At 43.9% G+C, this 24059-nt stretch overlaps 1 protein-coding gene across 3 annotated transcripts in view; it reads right to left on the bottom strand.

The window, feature by feature from the left end:
* The window catches only part of cpvl (carboxypeptidase vitellogenic like), a 74133-nt gene extending 51561 nt beyond the window's left edge, over positions 1 to 22572 (bottom strand). For 2 of the 3 annotated variants that reach the window (XM_063069531.1, XM_063069529.1), the window contains exons 1-5: positions 22428 to 22572; positions 16720 to 16907; positions 14647 to 14765; positions 3287 to 3401; positions 368 to 426 (exon numbers count right to left, since the gene is read on the bottom strand). In XM_063069531.1, coding sequence (XP_062925601.1) covers positions 368 to 426; positions 3287 to 3401; positions 14647 to 14765; positions 16720 to 16906 — 480 coding nt within the window. In that variant the 5' untranslated portion in view covers position 16907; positions 22428 to 22572. Of the gene's footprint in view, positions 1 to 367; positions 427 to 3286; positions 3402 to 14646; positions 14766 to 16719; positions 16908 to 22144; positions 22407 to 22427 lie in introns of those variants that run through there. The other variant, XM_063069530.1, reaches the window with a different exon arrangement.
* Positions 22573 to 24059: the final 1487 nt, after the last annotated feature.

The raw sequence follows: 24059 nt of genomic DNA, 5'->3' as shown, positions 1-24059 counted from the left end.
GACTTGCTTTTCATCAGAACTTTACTTTTGGGAGCTCTTGATACACTCTCAGAAAACCCCTTCTTGGACATGTATTTCTGAATCCTAATGATTAAGTTTATTGATTTATTGATTGAGATGCAGTGCACAATAGGCCCTACTGCCCTTCAAGCCGTGCTGCCCAGCAACTCCCGATTGAACCTTAGTCTAATATTTGGACTGTGGGAGGAAACCCAGGCGGTCACGGGGAGAACATGCAAACTCCTTACAGACAGCGGCAGGATTTGAACCCAGGTTGCTGGTACGGTAAAGCGCTGTGCTAACCACTACGCTCCCACGCCACATACAACTTCTGCAAATAAAGACACATAACAGTTCAAACACTTACAGGGTTGTCGATGTATAACATTGAGTACTTTGATGTCCATGAGAACTTCCGGGCTTCCACTAGATTTGAGCAGAATACACAAATAATAAAATTAACATTTGAATATTCATAATTTGACAGATTTTTTGACTAGTAAGGGCATGAAAGGTTATGGGGAGAAGGCAGGAGAATGGAGTTGAGAGGATGATAAATGATTGAATGTCTGAGCACAATCGGTGGATCAAATGCCCTAATTCTGCTCCTATGTTTTTTGGTAAAGATTAGTCTTCCAAGTCAATGTTCTCTAAATATCAACAGATTTGCTTGAACTTTACACTCTACATAAACTTAGGCAAAATCTTTTGAGGAAACCCATTTATACACTGGGAGATGTATTATTTTGTCTGGCGACGAGCCTTGATGATATCCAGTCCATGGAAAGGAAGCAATCAGCACAAAACAACGGAGTTCACTTTAGCTCAAGAACAGTATTTCTAAGGCAGTCAGAATGAACATCAGTGAACTGAGCCGTGTCCTCAACTGTAAAGCTAATTTTTCATACATAATCACAAACATGGTTAATACTCCCCGTCCCTGACACTGTACTAGAATATGAAGATCCTTTTCAGCACCATAGATTTAGAGAATTGGTTACTATTTACAGTATTTATTATTGAGATACAGCACGAAATTGGCCCTCCAGCCCTTTGAGCCACGCCGTTTAAGAACCCCCAGTTTTACCCTACCCTAATCACAGGATAATTTGCAGTGACTCGTTAACCTACCAACCAGTAGTTCTTTGGACTGCATGAGAAAACCAGAACACCCGGAGGAACCCGCACGGTCATGGGGAGAATATACAAAAACTCCTTACAGACAGTGGCAGGAGTTGAACCCTGGTCTCCTGCAATGTAAAGCACTGTGCTAACCACTATGCCACTGTGCCAAGTGAATAGTTTCCGTAGTTTGCAGACTGAAATGTTTATACAGAAGGCAATTTTATAGTAACATAGAAAGTTAACAAATACTGAAGGATTTGTGACTGTACACATCATGTTCACAGTATTATTTATGTACTTTTATATTATCTGCATGATTTGTCTTTTGCACATTGGTTATTTTTTCAGACTTTGTTATTGACAGTTTTTCATAAATTCTATTGTATTTATTTATATTCCTGCCAATGCCTGCAGGAAAATAAATCTCAGGGTGGTATTTGGTGACATGTACATACTTTGATAACAATTTTTCTTTTAGACTTAGATCGGTTCTGGGAAACAAAGATCAAGGGACAAAGATCAATTTTATTTACCATATACATTTACATGTATTTGGAATTTGCTGCGGCGTGTTGGCATGTCGCGCAACAAAACAATACAACAGTTCTAAAGAATAAAGAATTATATGAAAATAAGTAGTGGTCAAAGCACAGATATGGAAAAATAACAACAAACAAAAATCAAACACCTGTTTTTTCAGTTTAGCTGAAATGATTACTACACATCAGTAGACATTAAATGAGAATATGTAATGAACATTGATTTGATACACTTCTGAAGTCTTGCGAGACCATGGATCTGCGCCTGGAAGGTCTTCACTCTCCAGTGCGCAGGCCTGGGCAAGTTTGTATGGAAGACCAGCAGTTGCCCATGCTGCAAGTCTCCCCTCTCCACGACACCAATGTTGTCCAAGGGAAGGGCATTAGGACCCATACAGCTTGGCACCAGTGTCGTCGCAGAGCAATGTGTGATTAAGTGCCTTGCTCAAGGACACAACACATTCCCTTGGGACTTGAACTCACGACCTTCAGGTCGCTAGTCCAATGCCTTATCCACTTGGCCACATGCCCACACACTTCTGAAGTAAATATATTATAAATTACAGTGTATATTGGTGGAGGAGGTCTCTAAAGGCAGACATCATGATCTCTCACAGAAAGGAATTATAAATATTTCCTCCTTGAACCACAGTATACCCAAAAATACATACTATATGTTAGTGCATATTCTGGAGATATACAATTTAGCAAATATTAATTTCAACAGCAACCAGTCTTCAGAACTGAATATGGATTGTAGGTTGAGTTCAAAATCCAGCTCAGAACAATGGTGTTTTTGAAGCTACATTTTAGATAAATTGGAGACCAGGAAACACCAGATTGACTGAGATATCTGCATATGCATGAATGCAATTAACAGCCCATTGACCTAAGACTTGGCAACAATGATAATTAATACTCATTTTGGGTGTGTTGATGGGAAAATCCAGGTATTTGAAAAATTATATGCAACTCAAAAGAAGCATTATGAAGGCATTGTTGCTATAAAAATTGTCCAATTACTTTTGATTATTAACATATATGGCTTTAAGGTAAGGGGTGGGAAGTTCAAGGGGGATATTAGAGGAAGGTTTTTTTACTCAGAATGTGGTTTGTGCATGGAATACACTGCCTGAGTCAGTGGTGGAGGCAGATACACTAGTGAAATTTAAGAGACTACTAGATAGGTGATGGAGGAATTTAAGGTGGGGGGTTATTTGGGAGGCAGGGTTTGAGGGTCCACACAACAATGTGGGCCGAAGGGCCTGTACTGTGCTGTACTATTCTGTGTATGTTCTATGTATAAAAATGTGCTGTAATGTCTCTTTCTCTCTCAAGCGACTCCAAAGACTGTCAGCCTGAGTGTGTCCCAAATAAAGACTTTTATACTACCAACTTCATCTCTCTGGTGACTTCACTCACAGTCATGACAATATGGTAGCTACACCCCTATATATTTGAGCTTAACATTTTGTATTAAAAACAATTTAAAATAACCTGAAGTATCAACCGGTGAGTTTCAGTGGAAGTATTTGTGGGCAACAGAAAAACTGTTCCAAAGGCTTAATTATTCTGTACATTCATTCAGCATATTAACCTCATAAGAGCAAAGTTGCACTTACATGTCATGTTTTTAGTCACAACATAAGGCCCATGTTCAACGAACAGGCCAAACATTGAGGAACCTCCAGGGCCTCCTTGAAGCCACAGCAACACAGGGGCATTTTCAGGTCTCGTCTGAAAAGTCACACACAAGTAATTATTATAAAAATACAAAATTGATAAACGGCATTGCTCTGGGTAAAGTGCCTATGAAGACACGCAGAACGGTGCTTAGATTCAAGATTGTTTATTGTTATTCTTCAGCGCACGAGTGTAAACAAGAGTGAAATGATTGTTACTCTGGATCTGATGCAGCATTAACAACACACAATTTTCGATTGTCTATATAATTGTTATTTTTCTTGTAGTTTAACTTTCTTACGCTTGTTTGTATTTTTAAGTAATCGCCTATAAACACGTAGTTGATCAGTGAGTTTTTCCTAGTAGAGAAACAGAGAAAGTGTTTTACCAGAAAAGTTTCCCCTTTGTCTGCCTCTCTCTTATTTCTTGTTCACTCTTGCCATGTTTCTTCCTTTCTATTCTTGCCTCTTAATAAAATGATCGCAAGTTCTCCTTCTTTGGCATTCACCCCCACTGGAGCATAGGCCACTGACTACAGCTTGGTAGAGTCTCCATCCTGGGCCAGTCCTTCAAACTGTATCCAGATATAGACCATCTTCAAAGATCCTTTCTCTCCCAGGGAGGAGGTCCTTAAAGCTTCTGTTGAAATTTCTATAGCTCTGTGTTTTTACAGGATAGGTTTGCTAGCCCTGTGCCCAACCTATTCTGAGGCTGTGCTGTTTGGTCCTAGACTCCCCCCCCCCCCATAGCAAACCTCCTATCCACATTCACCCTATCTAGGCCTTTCAATATTTGATAGATTTGGATCCAAAGGTTCTTCAGAAGTTAAGAATGAAGTATAAAACTTGTTGATTGCAGTCATTTTAATAAGTGTTACAAGAGTAACGGATAGAAAGGAAGAACCTACTGTTCGAGAGAGAAGAGAGAAGCAGATGAAAGGAAGAGTGGGGGAAACGAGAAAGATTCAAAGATACCTCAGGCTGGAGGAGCCACACCTTCTATTCCGCCTGGATAGCCTCCAGCTTGATGGCATTACTTGAATATAGCTATCTCAGTTCAAAGGTTTAAGATTCAAAGAGTGTGGCCTTCTTATACCAGACCACTGATAACAGAAATTCCATTGATAACACTAATCAATCAGAAAGCCAGATCCAAGTAATATGATACCTGCCACTGAAGCAAAGAAATTTCCAGAACAATACAGAGGCAACTGAGATGGGGGGGGGGTGTGGCAGGGGCATTCAACAATAAACAAAAATAAACACAATAAACACAAATACTGTATGAAAGCAATCTGATAGAACACATTGTACACATATATGTTGAGTGTAGCCGTATATACACAAGACTGGCTTAGACATGCTGGCATTCCAGAGGGGTGTCACATGAAGGATTCTGGGAGTGAAACGGTTAACATACGAGGAGTGTAGGAGGAGTAACGTCTGGGACTCTACTCGCTGGAGTTTAGAAGAACGAGATGAGACCTCACTGAAAGCTATCGAATACTGAAAGGCCTAGATAGAGTGGATGTGGAGAGGATGTTTCTTATGGTGAGTGAATCTAGGACCAGAGGACACAGCCTCAGAACAGAGATGTCCCTTTAAAAAAAGATGAGGAGGAACTTCTTAACCAAGAGGGTTGTGAATCTGAGGTTTCCATTGCCACGGACAGCTGTGGAGGCCAAGTCATTTGGGTATATTTAAAGCAGAGGGTGACATCTTCTCCAATTCTAATTTAATCTTCACCCAGGGCAACTTTTGCTTACCTTGCTGAGACCTCAATGACTTAAACCACAGTGGCACAGTGAATAGCATAACGTAATTGCAGTGTCAGCAACCCAGGCTCTATTCCACTGCTGTCTGTAAGATGTTCACATGCTCTTCCCAATACCACATGGGTTTGCTTTGTGCTAGAGCCGTGTATCAGTTTCCTATCTGCATTGAACTTGTGTTACGTCTTTATTATCGTGGCAAACATTTTGTCCATGATGACAGATGGGAGAACCTCGTCTAGGTCAACTGCCGGTTTTATTGTGACAAGCGCAAGAACAGACCGGGCACTATGACCCAGGGAGAGAACCCACTCAGTCACATATAGACAGGGGAGGTGATTATAACCACACTCTGGTTATAGTCAGGGTGACCCACAAACGAATAACTGTTTAACCCAAGCTAAAAATTGGAACGATAAATGAACTTCAACATCCACCATAATCCCACAACAGCATTTTAAAACAACAATAAATAGTGCTGGCCACTTGGAATGCTGGGGTGGACTGTCAAACCCCCCCCCCCACTGCACCCCAGAGCGCCACATGATGTGTATTATGGTAGCTAGCCAGATGGGTGGGGGTATGGTAAAAGCAAAGGGTTTAGTTGCATATTTGTGCTTTGTCTTGGTTAGTTTAAAGATAGGAACTACCAGGTGTGATATCTTTTGTTGACCACTTAATTGCATTTGAAATCGCAAGATCGCTTAAGTCCATTTAACATCGCCAGGTTTAGTTTCATCGCTTTAAGATTGCTGATAAAGGACCAAATAAATTTCTTCGATGTTTCAGAACATTTTTATTGGATTGATCGGAGGGCACGTCATACTGGGTAACCCCCCCATGTGGTCGCCAGCAGCGGCATTGGTTTATTAGAGTTTCCTCCCATTTTCCAAAAAGATGGGTGGGTGAGGGTTAATAAGATACAGCATGCTCTGTTGGCAGTGGAAGCACGGTGCAACTTGTGGGCTGCCCCCAGCACAATCCTCGGACTGTGCTGGTCATTGCTGCAAATGACACATTTCACTGTATGTTTTGATGCACGTGATAACTAAAGCTAATCTCTTTAGACGAGCCAAGCCATTTACTGATTCTACCCTCGCAGATCCACTCTTTGTCCAGCAGCAGCCTGTGCACAGCAAGAAGACAGAAAAAAAAATGCCAATTTAAGAACTCATCTGAAAATTGAGAAAAGATAAAGAGTGTAGTAGGAAAGAGAGCAAACAGGGCAGTGGGGGTTGAGGTGACAATTGAAACTCGAGCCTGGAGTTCCAGATCCTGTCATCAGCTGGTCTGGGACTCAATACCAAAGCCGGCACAGCCTCAGAATAGAGGGACACCTATTTAAAACGGAGATGAGGAGGATTTTCTTTAGCCTAAGGGTGCTGAATCTGTGAAATTCGTTGCCACAGGCAGATGTGGAGGCAAAGTCACCGGGTACATTTAAACCAGAGATCGACAGATTCTTGATTAGTCAGGAGATTGGGGCTGAAAGGAAAATGGATCAACCACAATGCAATGACGGAGAAGACTCGATGGGCCAAATGGCATAATTCTGCTCCTATATCTTACGGTATTATGTTTAAAGATTGGAGCCCAAAGGTCAATCTGGAGACCGGAATTTGAAGCCCAATAGCCAAAGCCTGGAGACTTGAGACTGGAAGTTGGAGGCCTGTCTCGGTGTGTGGGTGTGAGGAGGGAAAGGGACTTGTTTTGCTGTTGTTGTTTTGTTGCTGCTTGTGTTCTGCCAAGCACGGTGGGCATGCTATGTCAGCGCCAGTGTACATGGTGACACTTGAAGACTGGTCCCAGCACACCCCTGCATGTGTTGGTTGTTAATGCAAAAGACACATTTCACTGCATGCTTTCATGTAACTGTGATAAATAAATTTAAATTGCTCAGTGTTCAGCTTATCCTTCGTGCTCCACCATAAATCACAAACCATCTCCTCTTCCCTTCCTATTATCCACCCCTTCCCCTGCATCTGAGGAAACAGAGACACAAAGTAAAGCTAAATATTGAAGAGATATGGGTCTGTGGGAGAAAGGATGAAACTGTCTGACCCTATTCATCCTGAAAATTCATCAGAACTACAGTAAAAGTTGCAGAATCAGATTTAATATCACTGAGATGTCATTAAATTTGTTGTTGCATGGCAGCAGTACATTACAATACATAAAAAAAACTACATTACAGTAACAAACAAGAGAAAAATCTGCAGATGCTGGAAATCTGAGCAACACACACAAAATGCTGGAGGAACTCAGCAGGCCAGGCAGCATCTATAGAAAAGAGTGCAGTTGACATTTCGGGCCAAGACCCTTCAGCAGGACTGGAGAAAACTAGATGAGAAATAGAGTTAAAAAGGTGAGGGGGGGGGAAGGAGGGATGAAACAAGGTGAAAAACTGGGAGGAGGGGTAAAGTAAAGAGTTGGAAAGTTGATTGGTGAAAGAGACACAGAGCTGGAGAAGGGGGAAATCTAATAGGAGAAGATGAAAGGCCATGGAGGAAAAGGGGGAAGGAGGTGCACCAGAAGGAGGTGATGAGCAGGCAAGGACACAAGGTGAGAGAGGGAAAAGGGGATGGGGAGTGATGAAGGGGGGGGTGGCATTACGGGAAGTTCGATAAATCAACGTTCATGCTGTCAGGTTGGAGGTACCCAGATGGAATACAAGGTGTTGTTCCTCCAACCTGAGCGTGGCCTCATAGCAACAGTAGGGGAGGCCATGGATGGTCATTTCAGAATGGGAATGGGTAGTGGAATTAAAATAGGCGGCCACTGAGAGATCCCGCTTTTTCTGGCAAATGGATTGTAGGTGCTTGGCGAAGCGGTCTCCCAATCTACTTCGGGTCTCACTGATATACAGGAGGCCAAACTGGGAGCACCGGATACAGAAGATGACCCCATCAGACTCACAGGTGAAGTGTCACCTCACCTGGAAGGACTGAATGGTAGTGAGGGAGGAGGTGTAGGGGCAGGTGTAGGACTTGTTCCACTCGCTAGGGTGAGTGCCAGGAGGGAGATCAGTGAGGTAGTGTCCATTGTCCACCAGAAATCTGATCAGAGGGGAAGCTGTTCCTAAAACATTGAGCATGTGTTTTCATCTCCTTTACCTCCTCCTAGTTTTCATTTCCCTTACCTATAAGCTCATAATCAAGTTATTTCAACCAAGACCAGCTGTCACACAGGTTTCAATCTGGTCGGGTTTAAATTTCCTGTGCCCTAGTGCTGGTTTGCTTTTGGTTTCTGCTGATCTTCGCTCTGCTCCGCCCCGCTGTCAGTACTGCTCAGCTCCACAGCGCCACCTGTCCGAGCTTTTCTGAAGTGCAATGCTTCCCCTCACAATTTTCTTTGTCCATACAGGGCAGATCAGGCCCTTCCCGTCCAACGAGCCACACCACCCAGAAACCCACCTACTGAACCCTAGTCTAATCACAGGACAAAACACAAGTCCTCCTGGGAGGGGGGAAGAAGATGGCGGCACGACGACAGCGCGCGCGGCCACTTCAGTGATGATAGCTGTTATCTGTCAAGTAGGGGACCGTGCACAATTCTGATTTGATGGAGACAGGCGTGAGAGCACGGAGGAACATCTGGAAAATTTCTGAAATGCCCACTTCGCTGCCACTGCTAATGTGTGGTAACCGGAATCTCCGGAGCTGAAGGGCCCGGAATCCTCGGCTTTGTGTGTTTCAGCAGCCGGGGAGAGGTCGAAGGCGCTCGGCAGAGGATGGCGCTTTAGAGGCTGTATCAGAGAGGCTGCTCGGAAGTTCAAAGTTTTTCGGACAGGTGGACTCGGTGTCGGCTGTGGTCGGCTGCTTCCAAGGTATTGGCAAGTTGACGGTGCCTGGAGGTTTATGGCAGGGAGTTTCTCCCTTTTGCCACCTGCTATCAGGGACTTGGGAGTCGATCGACTCGGGACTTTGAGACTTTTTTTTTACTGTGCCCACGTTCTGTTCTTTATCAAATTATGGTATTGTTTTGCACTGCTGTTATAATGTTATATGTTACAATTATGTGGTTCTGTCAGTGTTAGTCTTTGGTTTGTCCTGTTTTCTGTGATATCACTCCAGAGAAACATTGTATCATTTTTTAATGCATGTATGCATTTCTAAATGACAATAAAACAGGACTGAGTGTTCTCATAATCTAAGTACCAGTTAACCTACTTACTGGTATGTCTTTGGACTGTGGGAGGAAACGCAAGCACTCAGAAGAAACCCACACAGTCATGGGGAGAACATACAAATTCCTTATAAACAGCACTGGAATCGACTCTGAAATCCTGCGCTGTAATAGTGTCATGCTAACTGCTATGCTGCCGGGCCATGAGGGACTGAGTAATTGGGAAAGTTTGAACAGACTAGAGCAGAGGGGTTCCCAACCTGGGATCCAAGGATCCCTTGCTTAATGGCATTGGCGCAGGGCATAAAAAGGTTGGGAACCCATCTTATAGAACAGCAAACAGAGGGGGGACCTTACAGAGGTACACAAAATCATCAGGACCATAGATAGGGTGAATGCACTCAATCTTTCTACTCATTTGGGGTATCAAGAACTTGGGGTTTAAGGTGGGAGGCGAAGATTTAAAAAGGAACTTGAGGGACAATGTTGTTTTATACAAACAGTGGTGTCTATGTGGAATCAGCTGTCAGAGAAAGTGGCTGGGGCAGCTACAGTAACAACTTGGTTGAACAGGTCCATGATTAGAAAGGTTTAAAATGATACGGGCTGGACACTGGCATATAGGACCAGTTTGGATGTCATCTTGGCCTGCACGGAAGAGTTGGGCCAAACAGCCAATTTCCATGCTGTATGACTATGACTCCATTTTTAATTAATATCCCAACATTTATTTAAGGACTGAGATACAGCACAGAACAGGCCCTTCGAGTACACCACTCAGCAATCCCCCAATTTAATCCTAGCCTAATCAATGACCAATTAACCAATAAGACTTTAGGATTATGGGTTTTATATTCTGCGTTTTCGCCCGTTCTTTCTCATTGTTTATTTTGCACAGGGGAGGGGATGCTCTTGGTGTCTTTTGTGGCGGGATAACGGGTGGGGGGGTGCTATTGATTGTGTTGCTGTTCTTTTTCCTGTGCGGGGAGGGTGGGGGTTTGCTGTTTCTCTTTGAATCTGACTTCCAGGCACGAGATTGGGGCTGAGAGGAACATCGGATCAGCCATGATGAAATAGCAAAGCAGACTCGGTGCACTAAATGGCCCAGTTCTGTTTCTGTATCTTATGGCAGCCAGGGTAGGGAATAGAAGGGGTGGGGGGGGAAGAAACTACCAGAAGTTAGAGAAATCACTGTTGATACCGTCAGGCTGTACGCTACCTAGATGGTATACAAGGCATTGCTCCTCTATCCTGAGAGTGACCTCATCGTGGTAGTAGGGGCGGCCATGGACAGACATGTCAGAATGGGAATGGGGAGTGGAATTAAAATGGTCGGCCACTAGGAAGTCCAGCTTGGTGCAGACAGAGCAAAGGTGCTCGATCTTATTTTGTACCTTTTCAAATGCCTTGTAAAAATTCTATAGCATTGAATTTATTGCAGCCACTGGTTGATGTTACTGGGCGTATTCTCAAACAACAGACTCTCATTTCATAATAGTTCACTGACTTTACCAAATCACAATCACAATTTTCTACGTACCCACTTATTGGATCCTTACTAATAGATTTGGTAATCCTAACAATTAACACACTAATTCGTCTGCAAGTTCCTTACTTTCTCTCTTCCTCCTTCATGAAGAGCAGAGATTCTCATTTTGTAATATTTGTTGACTGCCAAACTATATCATGATTTTCTAAGTACTCACTTTTAGCATGTCCCTTTAGAACAGAAATGACAAGGAATTTCTTTAGCCAGAGGGTTAGTGAATCTGTGGAATTCATTGCACAGTTAGCTGTGGAGGCCAAGCTGTGTGTTCTTCATCAAATTATGGTATTGCTTTGCACTGTTGTAACTATATGTTATAATTATGTGGTTTTGTCAGTTTTAGTCTTGGTTTGTCCTGTGTTTTCTTGTGATATCTCTCTGGAGGAACATTGTATCATTTTTTAATGCATTTCTAAATGACAAGGAACGAGGACTGAGTGTCCTCATAATCTAAAGCAGAGATTGATAGGCTCTTGATTAGAGAGGGGTCAAAGGTTATGAGAAGGCAGGAGAATGGGGATGAAAGGGATAACAAATCAGCCATGTTAGAATAGTGGAACAGACTCAACACAGGCTGACTGGCCTAATTTGGCTCCCATGTCTTATGGGGTTCAGTATCTCACATTTCCTATAGTGGGGGAGTCCAGGACCAGAGGGCACAACCTCAGAATACAAGGATGTCCTTTAAGAACAGAAAGAAAGGGGAATTTCTTTCACCAGAGGCTGGTGAATCTGTAGAATTTATTGCCACAGATGGCCGCGGAGGCCAAGTCATTGAGTACATTTAAAGCCGATGTTCATAGGTTCGTGATTAATCAGGGGTCAAAGTTATAGGAGAAGACAGGAGAAAGGGGCTGAAAGGGATAATAAATCAGCCATGATGGAATGGCAGAACAAACCTGGTGGGCCAAATGGCAAATTCTGTTCCCATGTCTCATGGTCTACTTTTACCAGATTTTAATCCACACACGTGGCCAAGTGGTTAAGGCATTGGACTAGCAACCTGAAGGTCCTGAGTTCAAGCCCCAGCCAAGGCAACGTGTTGTGTCCTTGAGCAAGGCACTTAATCACACATTGCTCTGCGACGACACTGGTGCCAAGCTGTATGGGTCCTAATGACAACATTGGTGTTGTGGAGAGGGGAGACTTGCAGCATGGGCAACTGCTGGTCTTCCATACAACCTTGCCTAGGCCTGCGCCCTGGAGAGTGAAGACTTTCCAGGCGCAGATCCATGGTCTCGCAAGACTAACGGAATCCACACAGCCCTTGAAATCTGTACATCAGAAGTGGCATACTCTGCAGGGGAAGAGCTAAATTTCTGCAAAATTCTAGCAGTTTAACCAAACACATTGTTGTACTCACCACCACCCCCAGCCCCCACTGCCAAATGACTTCTGCTCCTTTCTTTTCCAGTCTTGATGAAGAACAGCTCCTTCAGCATTGTGCATTTTCCTCAAGATTTCCAGCATCTGCAGAATCTCTTGTGCGCAGAGGAAACAATTATCATTCGAAGCTTTGTCACAAATCTGGCTCACATCTCTTTTTTAAAAAAAAATCTTCCTTCAGATGCAAGTGATCTGAAGGCTGTGAACTCTGCGTCGACTTGATTCATAAAAGTGGAGACATAAGAGATCCTGCAGGTGCCAGAAATGTTGGAGGAACCGGGCTCGTCAGGCAAAGTGGGAAAGGGACAGTTGATCTTTTGGGTTGAGACCCATCATAGGCGAAGTCTTGACTTCTCTCATCTCCAGCCCTCCCAGTACGTCCCACTCTATTCAACTTATGGACTCTGCAAGGACACTGTAATAACTCTAGAAAGCAAAGGGCAAAGTCATTATAGTATGTTTGACTCTTCCCTCACTTAGCTCTTAGAATTCTTTCAATTGTTATTAATCAAATTGCAAAACAAAAATCTCCCATCCTTGAGGTCATGGGTTAAGGGTGAAAGGTGAAATGCTTAAGGGGAGCACAAGGGGAATCTTCTTACTTACCGAGATGCAACATGGAACTGGCCCTCCCTGCCCTTTGAGCCACACTGCCCAGCAATCCCCTGAAGTAATCCTAGCCTAATCACAGGACAACTTACAATGACCAATTATCCTTCCAACTAATAGGTCTTTGGTTTATGGGAGGAAACCAGAGCACTCAGGAAACCCAAGTGGTCACGGGAGAATATACAAACAGCTTAAAAGGCAGTGGCAGGAAATGAGCCCAGGTTGCTAGTACTGTAAAGTGTTGAGCTAACCACTATGCTACCATGCAGCCTCTATTATCACTCAACCCTTCTTTCCTGCCTTCTCCATAACCTTTGATCTTCATACTGCTCAAGAACCTACCGACCTCTACTCAAGAGTGGAAGGTGAAAACTTTAAGCAGAGAGACCTTTGAAAAGGTCCCGCATGGGAGGTTAGTTAGGAAAATTCAGTCGCTAGGTATACATGGAGAGGTGGTAAATTGGATTAGACATTGGCTCAATGGAAGAAGCCAAAGAGTGGTGGTAGAGAATTGCTTCTCCGAGTGGAGGCCTGTGACTAGTGGTGTGCCACAGGGATCAGTGCTGGGTCCATTGTTATTTGTCATCTATATCAATGATCTGGATGATAATGTGGTAAATTGGACCAGCAAATTTGCTGATGATACAAAGATTGGAGGTGTAGTAGACAGTGAGGAAGGTTTTCAGAGCCTGCAGAGGGACTTGGACCAGCTGGAAAAATGGGTTGAAAAATGGCAGATGGAGTTTAATACTGACAAGTGTGAGGTATTGCACGTTGGAAGGACAAACCAACGTAGAACATACAGGGTTAATGGTAAGGCACTGAGGAGTGCAATGGAACAGAGGGATCTGGGAATACAGATACAAAATTCCCTAAAAGTGGCATCACAGGTAGATAGGGTCATAAAGAGAGCTTTTGGTACATTGGCCTTTATTAATCAAAGTATTGAGTATAAGAGCTGGAATGTTATGATGAGGTTCTATAAGGCATTGGTGAGGGCGAATCTGGAGTATTGTGTTCAGTTTTGGTCACCAAATTACAGGAAGGATATAAATAAGGTTGAAAGAGTGCAGAGAAGGTTTACAAGGATGTTGCCGGGACTTGAGAAACTCAGTTACAGAGAAAGGTTGAATAGGTTAGGACTTTATTTCCTGGAGCGTAGAAGAATGAGGGGAGATTTGATAGAGGTATATAAAATTATGATGGGTATAGATAGAGTGAATGCAAGCAGGCTTTTTCCACTGAGGCAAGGGGAGAAAAAAACCAGAGGACATGGGTTAAGGGTGAGGGGGGGAAAAGTTTAAAGGGAACATTAGGGGGGGCTTCTTCACACAGAGAGTGGTGGGAGTATGGAATGAGCTGCCAGACGAGGTGGTAAATGCGGGTTCTTTTTTAACATTTAAGAATAAATTGGACAGATACATGGATGGGAGGTGTATGGAGGGATATGGTCCGTGTGCAGGTCAGTGGGACTAGGCAGAAAATGGTTCGGCACAGCCAAGAAGGGCCAAAAGGCCTGTTTCTGTGCTGTAGTTTTTCTATGGTTTCTATGGTTCTATGGAACATGAGGAGAAACTTCTTTACTCAGAGGGTGGTGAGAGTGTGGACGAGCCACCAAGCGCAAGAGGTGCAAGCAAGCTTGATTTCAACATTTAAGAGAAGTTTGGATAGGTACGTGGATGGTGGGGTGGTTATGGAGGGCAATGGTCTGGGTGCATGTTGATAGGACTAGGCTCCTTGAATGGTTCAGCACAAAGTAGTTGGGCCAAAAGGCCAGTTTCTGTGCTGTACTTTTCTATGACTCACTGCTACACTCTCTGAGAAAGCATTTTGGTTTCACTCACCTACTTATGAATACTTACCTGTGCGGGGAAAAACCAGAAGAAAAGGTTGCTGTTACAGGTCTTATTCACTGTCAAATATCCTGAGTAGCTCTTCACCGTTGGCCCGCCTAGAGGCCCCACTAAACTCAGCTCTCTGGCTGGAGAAACAAGGACACTGTTAATATTTCCACACAAAACAACAGCACACTCTTTGCTGAAAAATCAATATTTAGTCAAACTTTCCAATGTACACAAAAAACAAAATCAAAAAGCCAACACATTCACCAAATAAAGCAAGACATCACTGAAAAAAGAATAAGTCCTGTATAAAAACCTAGAACCAAGATCATTGTTTCAAGGCCCCTGAATAGGTTACATCACATAGCTAAAATGAGGTTCAGGATTTGAATCATTCTGTATCCTGATACTAAGAACCAATGATGCAAGGTGAGACAAACTCAATTTATTTTGCCTTGGGAACAGAGCAGATCAAGATGAAATCTGATTAGTGCATTCAAACGATGATAAAAAAGGACAAAAAAGTATTCTGGTAAACAGCACCCTGTGTATACAACATCAAGTTCATTAGAAATACATAAATATTTTGACAAAAGTTAAAAGATTAATCTTTCTGTGTGGACTGCTTTTTCTTTCAAAAAAATGGGCAGAAATGGATCAGAAGCACAGATCAGACATGACAGGGCAAACAGCAGCTGGTAAAATATTTAAACTATTAAAACAGTTGCTACATGTTACAGCAGATCAATATTTGTACTGTACAATAATTAGACAGTTCCACAAACTTGGAAACTTGATTGGTTAATCATTTCATGGCATAAATTTAATATTAGTTAATCGATTTAACATGTTAAATAAATGGGCTCTTTTAAGGAGTTTTTTTTCCCAGATCTCTAAAATTTCGTTTCAGAGATTCAACAATCCTCAACAAGAGGGAAAATAGTAATTACTTAAATTCCGTTTATCCAGTCGAAGATTTTCTCAGCATTATTGTCACGTAATACTTGAAATTCTTAAAATACTTGTCAAAATCTTTATACACCAGACAAATGGCTTTTTGTATTTATCACCACAACAAACTTACTTGAATCTTTTTAACATTTTCCTTTCTGTATTGGTAGCTGATCAATGCCATTACTACATCAAGACAATTTCAGAAATTCCTGATGTAACAGCCATCTTCAAACCATCAGGAAGTTGGGTCTTGCCAAAACACTGCAGCCCATCTAGTAGGTTGCTGCAAGCTATCTTCACCCACCAGCCTTGTACTCACTGCCATCTATCAGCTCCTGGTTGAACAAGTTCAATTTTAACTAGTCTCGATTTCAAATGCCTTTCTATGCCCAGTCAGACCTGCCTGTGCAATCTCCTCCAGCCTCACAAGCATACCTGGAGATATGAACTTCATTCTGGGCACCTTGTTGATCCTTGATTTTAAATTACCTCAGCTGCAAAATCCTCCTTCAGCCTCTCTGCTAGTCTACTTCTGTCTTTTTTAAGACTATCCTGCAAAAAAAAATCACTTTCCTACTTTGGTATTTCAGCAAACTAGAAAAACTTAAAATGACAGTTGGAACTTCACCATCTAAACCCACCCATTAGTCTACAACTTATATTCTAATTCTTTTATAATTAGTTATTAATCTGGAAAACTAACCAGAAGTTGAGGTGAATGGAACAATTCTAAACATACTCTTTGGAGCTGGAGTTCAAGAAGCTTGCCACTTTATTTTGAGATACGGAGCAGAACAGGATCTTTCAGTACAATGAACTGCACTGCCAAGCCTAACCACGGGACAATTTACAATGGCCAATTAACCCACGAACCAGTACGTCTTTGGAATGTGGGAGGAAACGGCAGCACTTGGAGGAAACACACACACACACAAAGGACGTACAAACCTCAGAGAGGGCGTCAGAATTGAACTGTGAACTCTGACGTCCCAAGCTGTAATAGCACTGCATTAACCACTACACTACTGTGGCTCTTTGAAAAGTCCTCACTTTTCCCTCTAACTCAGGTCCTCAAGGTCCAGCAATATTCTTTTTAAGTTTTCTCTGCGCTCTTCCAATCTTATTGATGTTTACTCTCACCTTTTCCAATTTGTCCAGATTCCAGGTATGGAGTGAGGAAAAGCGGATTCCCGGGGTCGACATCCACCACTGGTGGAACAAAAGCATTGTTGTTTCTAAACGTTCGTCCAAAGAAAGAAAATTTCCCAGAAATGCAGTGTGTCTGGATGGAGAGGAGCACAGTGACCAACAGTTGTGTCCGCCACATCCTGGAGAGAGGACAAAGTCACTTAGTAATCAAGGTAAATTTATTATCAATGTACATACGTGTCACCATATACAGCCCTGAGTTTCATTTTCTTGCATTCACAAAGAAACACAATACAGTCAATGAAAAACTGCACACAAAGACAGGCAACAACCAATATACAAAAGAAAATTATGCAAATACAAAAATTTGAAAAAAAAACCAAAATAATAACAAATTAATAAATGTAGTCCTTGAAAGTGAATCCATAGGTTGTGGAATCGGCTCGGTGTTGAGCTGAGTGAAGTTAACCACACTGATTCAGGAGCCTGATGGTTGAGGGTTCCTGAACCTAGTGGTGTGGGACCTGAAGCTTCTGTACCTCCTTCTTGATGGCAATAGTGAAAAGAGCATGGAACAAAATTGGATCAAAGATAAGCTCACACTGTGTTGATTACAGTTGTGGAGTTGTAAATCAAACAATTATTTAGCCAGTCTCATTTAACAAGCTAATTAATTTTAATAATTATAAAAGAGCACTATAAATTTAACATTAATGCAGATGATGTACATTTATTGTTAATCATGCTCGTTGCATTACTAATGTGTTGTGCTTCATTCTCCATCGAGATCAATCCCACTATTCATTAGTCAACCTCCGGGCTGAGAATTCACCATAGTTATGAACTCTACATCTTCAACGTACGTGTTCCAGATCATAATGGAGAGGAACTGTGTAGTACACCAACGATGACATTAGTCATTTATCTAGTTATTTATTGAGATACAGCCCAGAACGGGCCTTTCCAGCCCTACAACCTGCACCACCAGCAATTTAATTCTAGCCTAATTACAGGACAATTTACAATGACCAAATCAACCATCCAACCAGTACGTCTTTGGACTGAAGGAGGAAACCAGAGCACCCGGAGGAAACGTGCGGTCGCGGGAAATAAAACACAATCTCCTTATAGACTGTGTTGGGAACTGAGCCCCGGTCGCGTGTACCGTAAAGCGTTGTGCTACCCACTACGCTACCGCCCCACCCCACAATAGAAGATTTTTCTTTCCTTGCAAATGTAGGAGGCTATTTGGCCCATCGAGTAATATCTGCTGTCCGAGGAATCCCATTATTCCTATTCTTCCATTATAGCTTTTCCTCTCACCCACCCTCCCCATCACCCCAATTTTCCCAATGGCCACTTGCACAGAGCCAATTAACCTCACAATCAGCGCATCTCAGGTACCAGAGGAATCAAAGTACGCTGGGGCAAGCTTCCCCCAGATGGCCCCAGAGAACAGCCCAAGTATCTGTGGGGTTGAGTAGAATTAGAATCAGAATCTGGTTTATTATCACTGACATACATCATGTTATTTGTTGCTTTGGGGCAGCAGCACAATGCAAGACAAACATTTTAATAACATGCAAAAGAAAATTGTGCAAGAGAGGAATAGCAAGATAGTGTTCGTGGGATTGTGGACCATTCAGAAATCTGGTGGAGGGGAAGAGGCATTGAATGTTGCTCCTGTGGTAGTATGACGAGACACATATTACAAATATCATTATTAGAACAGGAAATACTGAAGGAAGTAACTTGACTTATTCTGTATTAAAAACTTCACTTTTCTAGAAACTACAAACTCAGCAGTGGACCAAAGTTCTGTTTTTGCAGGGTCAAAACTTCAGTTTATTTGTTTCACTGCCACATAACACTGGCTGTTCTTTGTCTTGTCCATGTCAATTACTTCCAAGGAGGGTTTTCACTACAAATTCCTATCAACTGGATACTGAACAAGCACGCCGCCCTCTGCAGGGTATTTAGGACCTGCGTGAAGAGGGCAAGTAACAGTAGTTTGACAGAAGCAGCACACACAAGTCAGGTGAATCTATGGGCAGGGTGGTAAACAAACAGTCGGCATTTTATTTAGGGATACAGCTCGAAACAGGCCCTTCCAGCCCAACGAGCTGCACCACCCAGCAACCCACCTATTAACCCTACCCCAACGATAGGACAATTTACAATAACCAATTAACCTACCAAACAACACGTTTTCAGACTGTGGGGGGAAACTGGAGGAATCCCATGCCTTCATAGGGAGGAGCATACATACTCCTTGCAGATGACTTTGGAATTCAACTCCAAAGCCCCGCGTTGTCCTAACTGCCACTCCACTGTGATGCCCCACGGTAGGGTAGCAGTCCTGATTTTGGGCTGAGACCCTTCATCAGGACTGGAAGGGAAGGGGAGAAGATGCCAGAAGCATTAGGCCCCTTCATCTAGCTTCAGAACACATCGACCGTTCAACCCTCTCCATAGCTGCTACCTGATGTGCCGAGTTCCTCCAGCACTTTAAGCAAAGCTCTGTTCACTGCGGGTTGCTACTGCCATTGCATCCTGATTAATGGACTATGGCAGACTACAGTTTATGGGGCTTCAGAACATGGCTATAAGCAGTAATGGGGACCCAGAGGGGACTGTATTGGCTCCTTTCCAGTTTACCCTGTATCGCTCAGACTTTAGATACAGCACAGAGTCCTGTCATCAGCAGAAATTCTCTGATGACTCAGCAATAGTTGGGTGTATAAAGGGAGAATGGGAGGATGAATACCTGGTGGAGGACTTTGTCAAATGGTGCAAGCAGAATCATCTGCAGCTCAACATTAGTAAGACAAAGGAGATGGTGTTGGACTTCAGAAGACTGAGCCTGCATTGCTCCCTATTACTACTGATGGTGAGGACGTGGATGTGGGGAGGACCTACAAGTATCTGGGGAGCACCTGGATGACAGATCTGAGCAGAGCACCAACACAGAGGCTGTGTACAAAAAGGGCCAGAGTGACCTCTGCTTCCTGAGGCTGAGGAACTTTGGAGTATGCAGGCCTTTCCTTCATATGTTCTACCAGTCTGTTGTCACCAGTACTGTCTTCCATGTGCTAGTGTGCTGGGGCAATGGCATCAACACGGGTGATGCCAACAGGCTCAATAAACTGATTAGAAAGACTGGCTCTGTTATAGGAGGCAAACTGGACACATTGTGTCACTGTGGTAGAACACAGGACCCAGTGGAAAACCCTGGCAATTCTGGACAATTTTCTCACCTTCTGCATGTCACCTTGGCTGAACAGAGGAACACTTTCAGTTATAGACTAAGACAACTATGCAGCTCCAAAGAGCGCTATACGAGGTCATTCTTACCCTCGGCCATTAGGCTCTATAGTGAGTCAACCTATAGCTGGGGAAGTGATGACCCCCTCCTGTTAGACTGTTTGAGGTAACTTTAAATTTTTTTTTGAAAACTTCTCTTCAAACATTTATATCTATGCACTTGTAATTCTACTGTGACACTAATTTCCTTTGGAATCAATAAAGTATCTATCTATCCATTTGATGTTTCACACATGCTTTTTTTGGACAGACTTAATCCACACAAAGCATTTCATTATTGGAATTAGTTTATTGTCACATATACCAAGGTACAGCAAAAAAAAAACCCTGTCTTGCATACTGCCACAACAGTCTAGCTGTTGGTGCAATGCTTTTACAGCTTGGTGCTTTCTGGAGTTGAAAATTTAATTCCAGCGCCGTCCGTGATTGTACATTCTCCTTGTGGGTTTGCTCTGGGTGCTCCAGTTTCTTCCCACAGTCCAAAACCATATTCGTTAGTAGGAGAGAGAGAGAGTGAGTTGAGTCTTCAGGTGAGTTGTTGCCGTCGCTTTTCTCGTCGTCCTCCAAAATCCTTCACAAGTCACCGACTGTGACGTAACAACAAAGGGGACCGTACTTCGGTGTGGTTGTGCTGTCTACCCAGGCCAGGGTCGGACACATGGACAACTTCCCACTGGTCTTGCCTTTGAATTTTCACTGGCAGAGTACTTGGATCAATCTGCCTGATTGATCCTCCAAAACCCACTTTCTCTGCGGGCACAACAATGCTCACTCAGTGTCCCGATCATGTGTCTGAGGTTTGTACCATCTGACCCCCGATTTATCTCACAAGCTGAGCATCACCTGTCATTCAAAGAGTCCCTCCTTCCTTTGTCTGTAAAGGAATGTGAGCAGGCAACAAGTCCTTGGAAGTAACATCAATAATGTCCTGTTGGTCACCATAGCAACCTTCGAGCTGCTCAGTTTTTATCTCCAAAGTTAACTCCCGTGACACTCCAACCGTCAATCTTCATCTCTCTCTCTTTTCCAAACAAACCATCAATGATAAATGACTCTCTCTGTCTCTCTTCCAACAGTTAATAGGGGCACTCCTGGATCCCCTCACAGTAGGTTTACCGGTAAATTGTAAATTGCCCTGTCATTAGGAGGGTGTTAAATAGCTGGGTGGCTATGCCGTACTTAATCTCTGAATAAATTAGAGTGCATCACATTAGTACAGGATTACTTACTAACTGCCCTTTACACCACCGGCATTAAGGGCAGCAACAAAGGTCCTCCGACACTGGCAGTGCTCAGAGCTTCGTTCATCGTGCCAGTAGCTCGGTCATGCAAGTCCCAGATAGAGACTCAGGAACACCGTCACATTCAGGCAAATTTACTTAACAGCTTTGTTTGACCAGACAGGGTTGCTCGCCTGGAGCTGAACCCCCAAACCTGGAGGACTGGCGGGCCACTCTTGGTCTTTCATTTCACCCTTCAACTTGTTTGGCATGGGTGACCCTTACAGGAGCCAAAGCATTTCTTTGATACTTTGGACTTTTATAATGTTCTGATGAAGGGTCTTGGCCTGAAACGTTATTCCCCTTCAGAGGCACTACCTAATTTGCTGAGTTCCTCCAGCATTTTGTGTGTGTTTGGGATTTCCAACGTCAGCGGGATCTCTGGTCTTTAAATAATAATGTTTGCTTGCTCTGCTGAAATCTTCCTATTCATTTGGGTTCTTACTCCGGTTTAAAAAGGACACATCTTTAATGTACGATAGTGTCAATGCATTTAGCAAAACTCCATGCAAGTGAATTAGAACAAAAATTGCAGCGTAAGCCACTTCCCCACCACATATCACGTGTTCGGTCACGCGCCACGATCACATGATTAAATTGCCATTAATACCGGCAAATAGAATTATCAAGGCTGGTAATGTGGCCAACACATTATGGGATTATAACTAGCAAGCAAATAAAGTGCCCAGCAAAATGATATTAATTCTATTTACTGGTTACAGGCGTGCATAGCCGCTGAAGTATTTGAGGAGTTGAGTAAATCAGTTCTCTCTCCCCATACCCACGTCCCCGCCATTGTCCGGGGCACCCACCTCAGACGTGAGGGCTCGAAGACAGTCTGACCCTGTCCCTCAGCCGGGACTCAACGAGAGACAAGTCCGGGAGGCAGCAGCTTTCCCATGGCGGGGTGGTATTCAGAGTGCCCGCAAAGGGCGGACCCCTCTCCGGGCAGCAGTGGGCACACCGACAAAAATGAGAGGGCAGCGCCGCAGGGGCGTTACAAACCCAACTCGTTGCCCCGCTCAGACCCGCAGACAGCAGTCCGTGTCGGGCCGGGCCCTCCCCACCGTTCCCTCGGCGCGGCACCGAACTCACCCGCTGTCCGCAGCTGAAACTCTCTTTCCCTGGGACAGTGGTTTGTTCCTGGTCCTGGGAGAGAGTATGGGTGTGAGCGATCGGAAGTGACAGCGGCGTGTTTAAATAGACCCAGCCGCTCCGCACACACCAGCAGATGTCACCGTGCTCCTCGTTCACTTCTATTCAAGATTAAAATCGTTTATTATCATTTCCAGTACACAAGTGTAAAGGAGAACGAAATAAGTGTTACTCTGGATCCGAAGCAGCATAAAAAAACACGATTAGATAACGAACACAATAATTAAAAAAAAACAATAAATATAAATACATAACATAGCTTCTTGTACACAGATCGATTGTATGTCCATTAGGTGATGCTGGGACAGGAGTCTCTGTATTGAAGGTGCCTGACAGGTGATGATAAAATAGTAAACACGAGGAAATCTGCAGATAACATACATCAAAGTTGCTGGTGAACGCAGCAGGCCAGGCAGCATCTCTAGGAAGAGGTACAGTCGACGTTTCAGGCCGAGACCCTTCGTCAGGACTAACTGAAGGAAGAGTGAGTAAGGGATTTGGAAGTTGGAGGGGGAGGGGGAGGGGGAGATCCAAAATGAGAGGAGAAGACAGGAGGGGGAGGGATAGAGCCGAGAGCTGGACAGGTGATAGGCAAAAGGGATATGAGAGGATCATGGGACAGGAGGCCTAGGGAGAAAGACGGGGGGGGGGGGTGACCCAGAGGATGGGCAAGAGGTATATTCAGAGGGACAGAGGGAGAAAAAGGAGAGTGAGAGAAAGAATGTGTGCATAAAAATGAGTAACAGCTGGGGTACGAGGGGGAGGTGGGGCCTAGCGGAAGTTAGAGAAGTCAATGTTCATGCCATCAGGTTGGAGGCTACCCAGATGGAATATAAGGTGTTGTTCCTCCAACCTGAGTGTGGCTTCATCTTTACAGTAGAGGAGGCCGTGGATAGACATGTCAGAATGGGAATGGGATGTGGAATTAAAATGTGTGGCCACTGGGAGATCCTGCTTTCTCTGGCGGACAGAGCGTAGATGTTCAGCAAAGCGGTCTCCCAGTCTGCGTCGGGTCTCACCAATATATAAAAGGCCACATCGGGAGCACCGGACGCAGTATATCACCCCAGTCGACTCACAGGTGAAGTGATACCTCACCTGGAAGGACTGTTTGGGGCCCTGAATGGTGGTAAGGGAGGAAGTGTAAGGGCATGTGTAGCACTTGTTCCGCTTACACGGATAAGTGCCAGGAGGGAGATCAGTGGGGAGGGATGGGGGGGACGAATGGACAAGGGAGTTGTGTAGGGAGCGATCCCTGCGGAATGCAGAGAGAGGTGGGGAGGGAAAGATGTGCTTAGTGGTGGGATCCCGTTGGAGGTGGTGGAAGTTACGGAGAATAATATGTTGGACCCGGAGGCTGGTGGGGTGGTAGGTGAGGACCAGGGGAACCCTATTCCTAGTGGGGTGGTGGGAGGATGGAGTGAGAGCAGATGTACGTGAAATGGGGGAGGTGCGTTTAAGAGCAGAGTTGATAGTGGAGGAAGGGAAGCCCCTTTCTTTAAAAAATGAAGACATCTCCCTCGTCCTAGAATGAAAAGCCTCATCCTGAGAGCAGATGCGGCAGAGACGGAG

Source organism: Mobula hypostoma, chromosome 17, assembly GCF_963921235.1.
Source record: "Mobula hypostoma chromosome 17, sMobHyp1.1, whole genome shotgun sequence".
NCBI lineage: Eukaryota > Metazoa > Chordata > Chondrichthyes > Myliobatiformes > Myliobatidae > Mobula > Mobula hypostoma.
The sequence above is the reverse complement of the archived record's forward strand: the minus strand, read 5'-3'. Positions and strand labels throughout refer to the sequence as shown.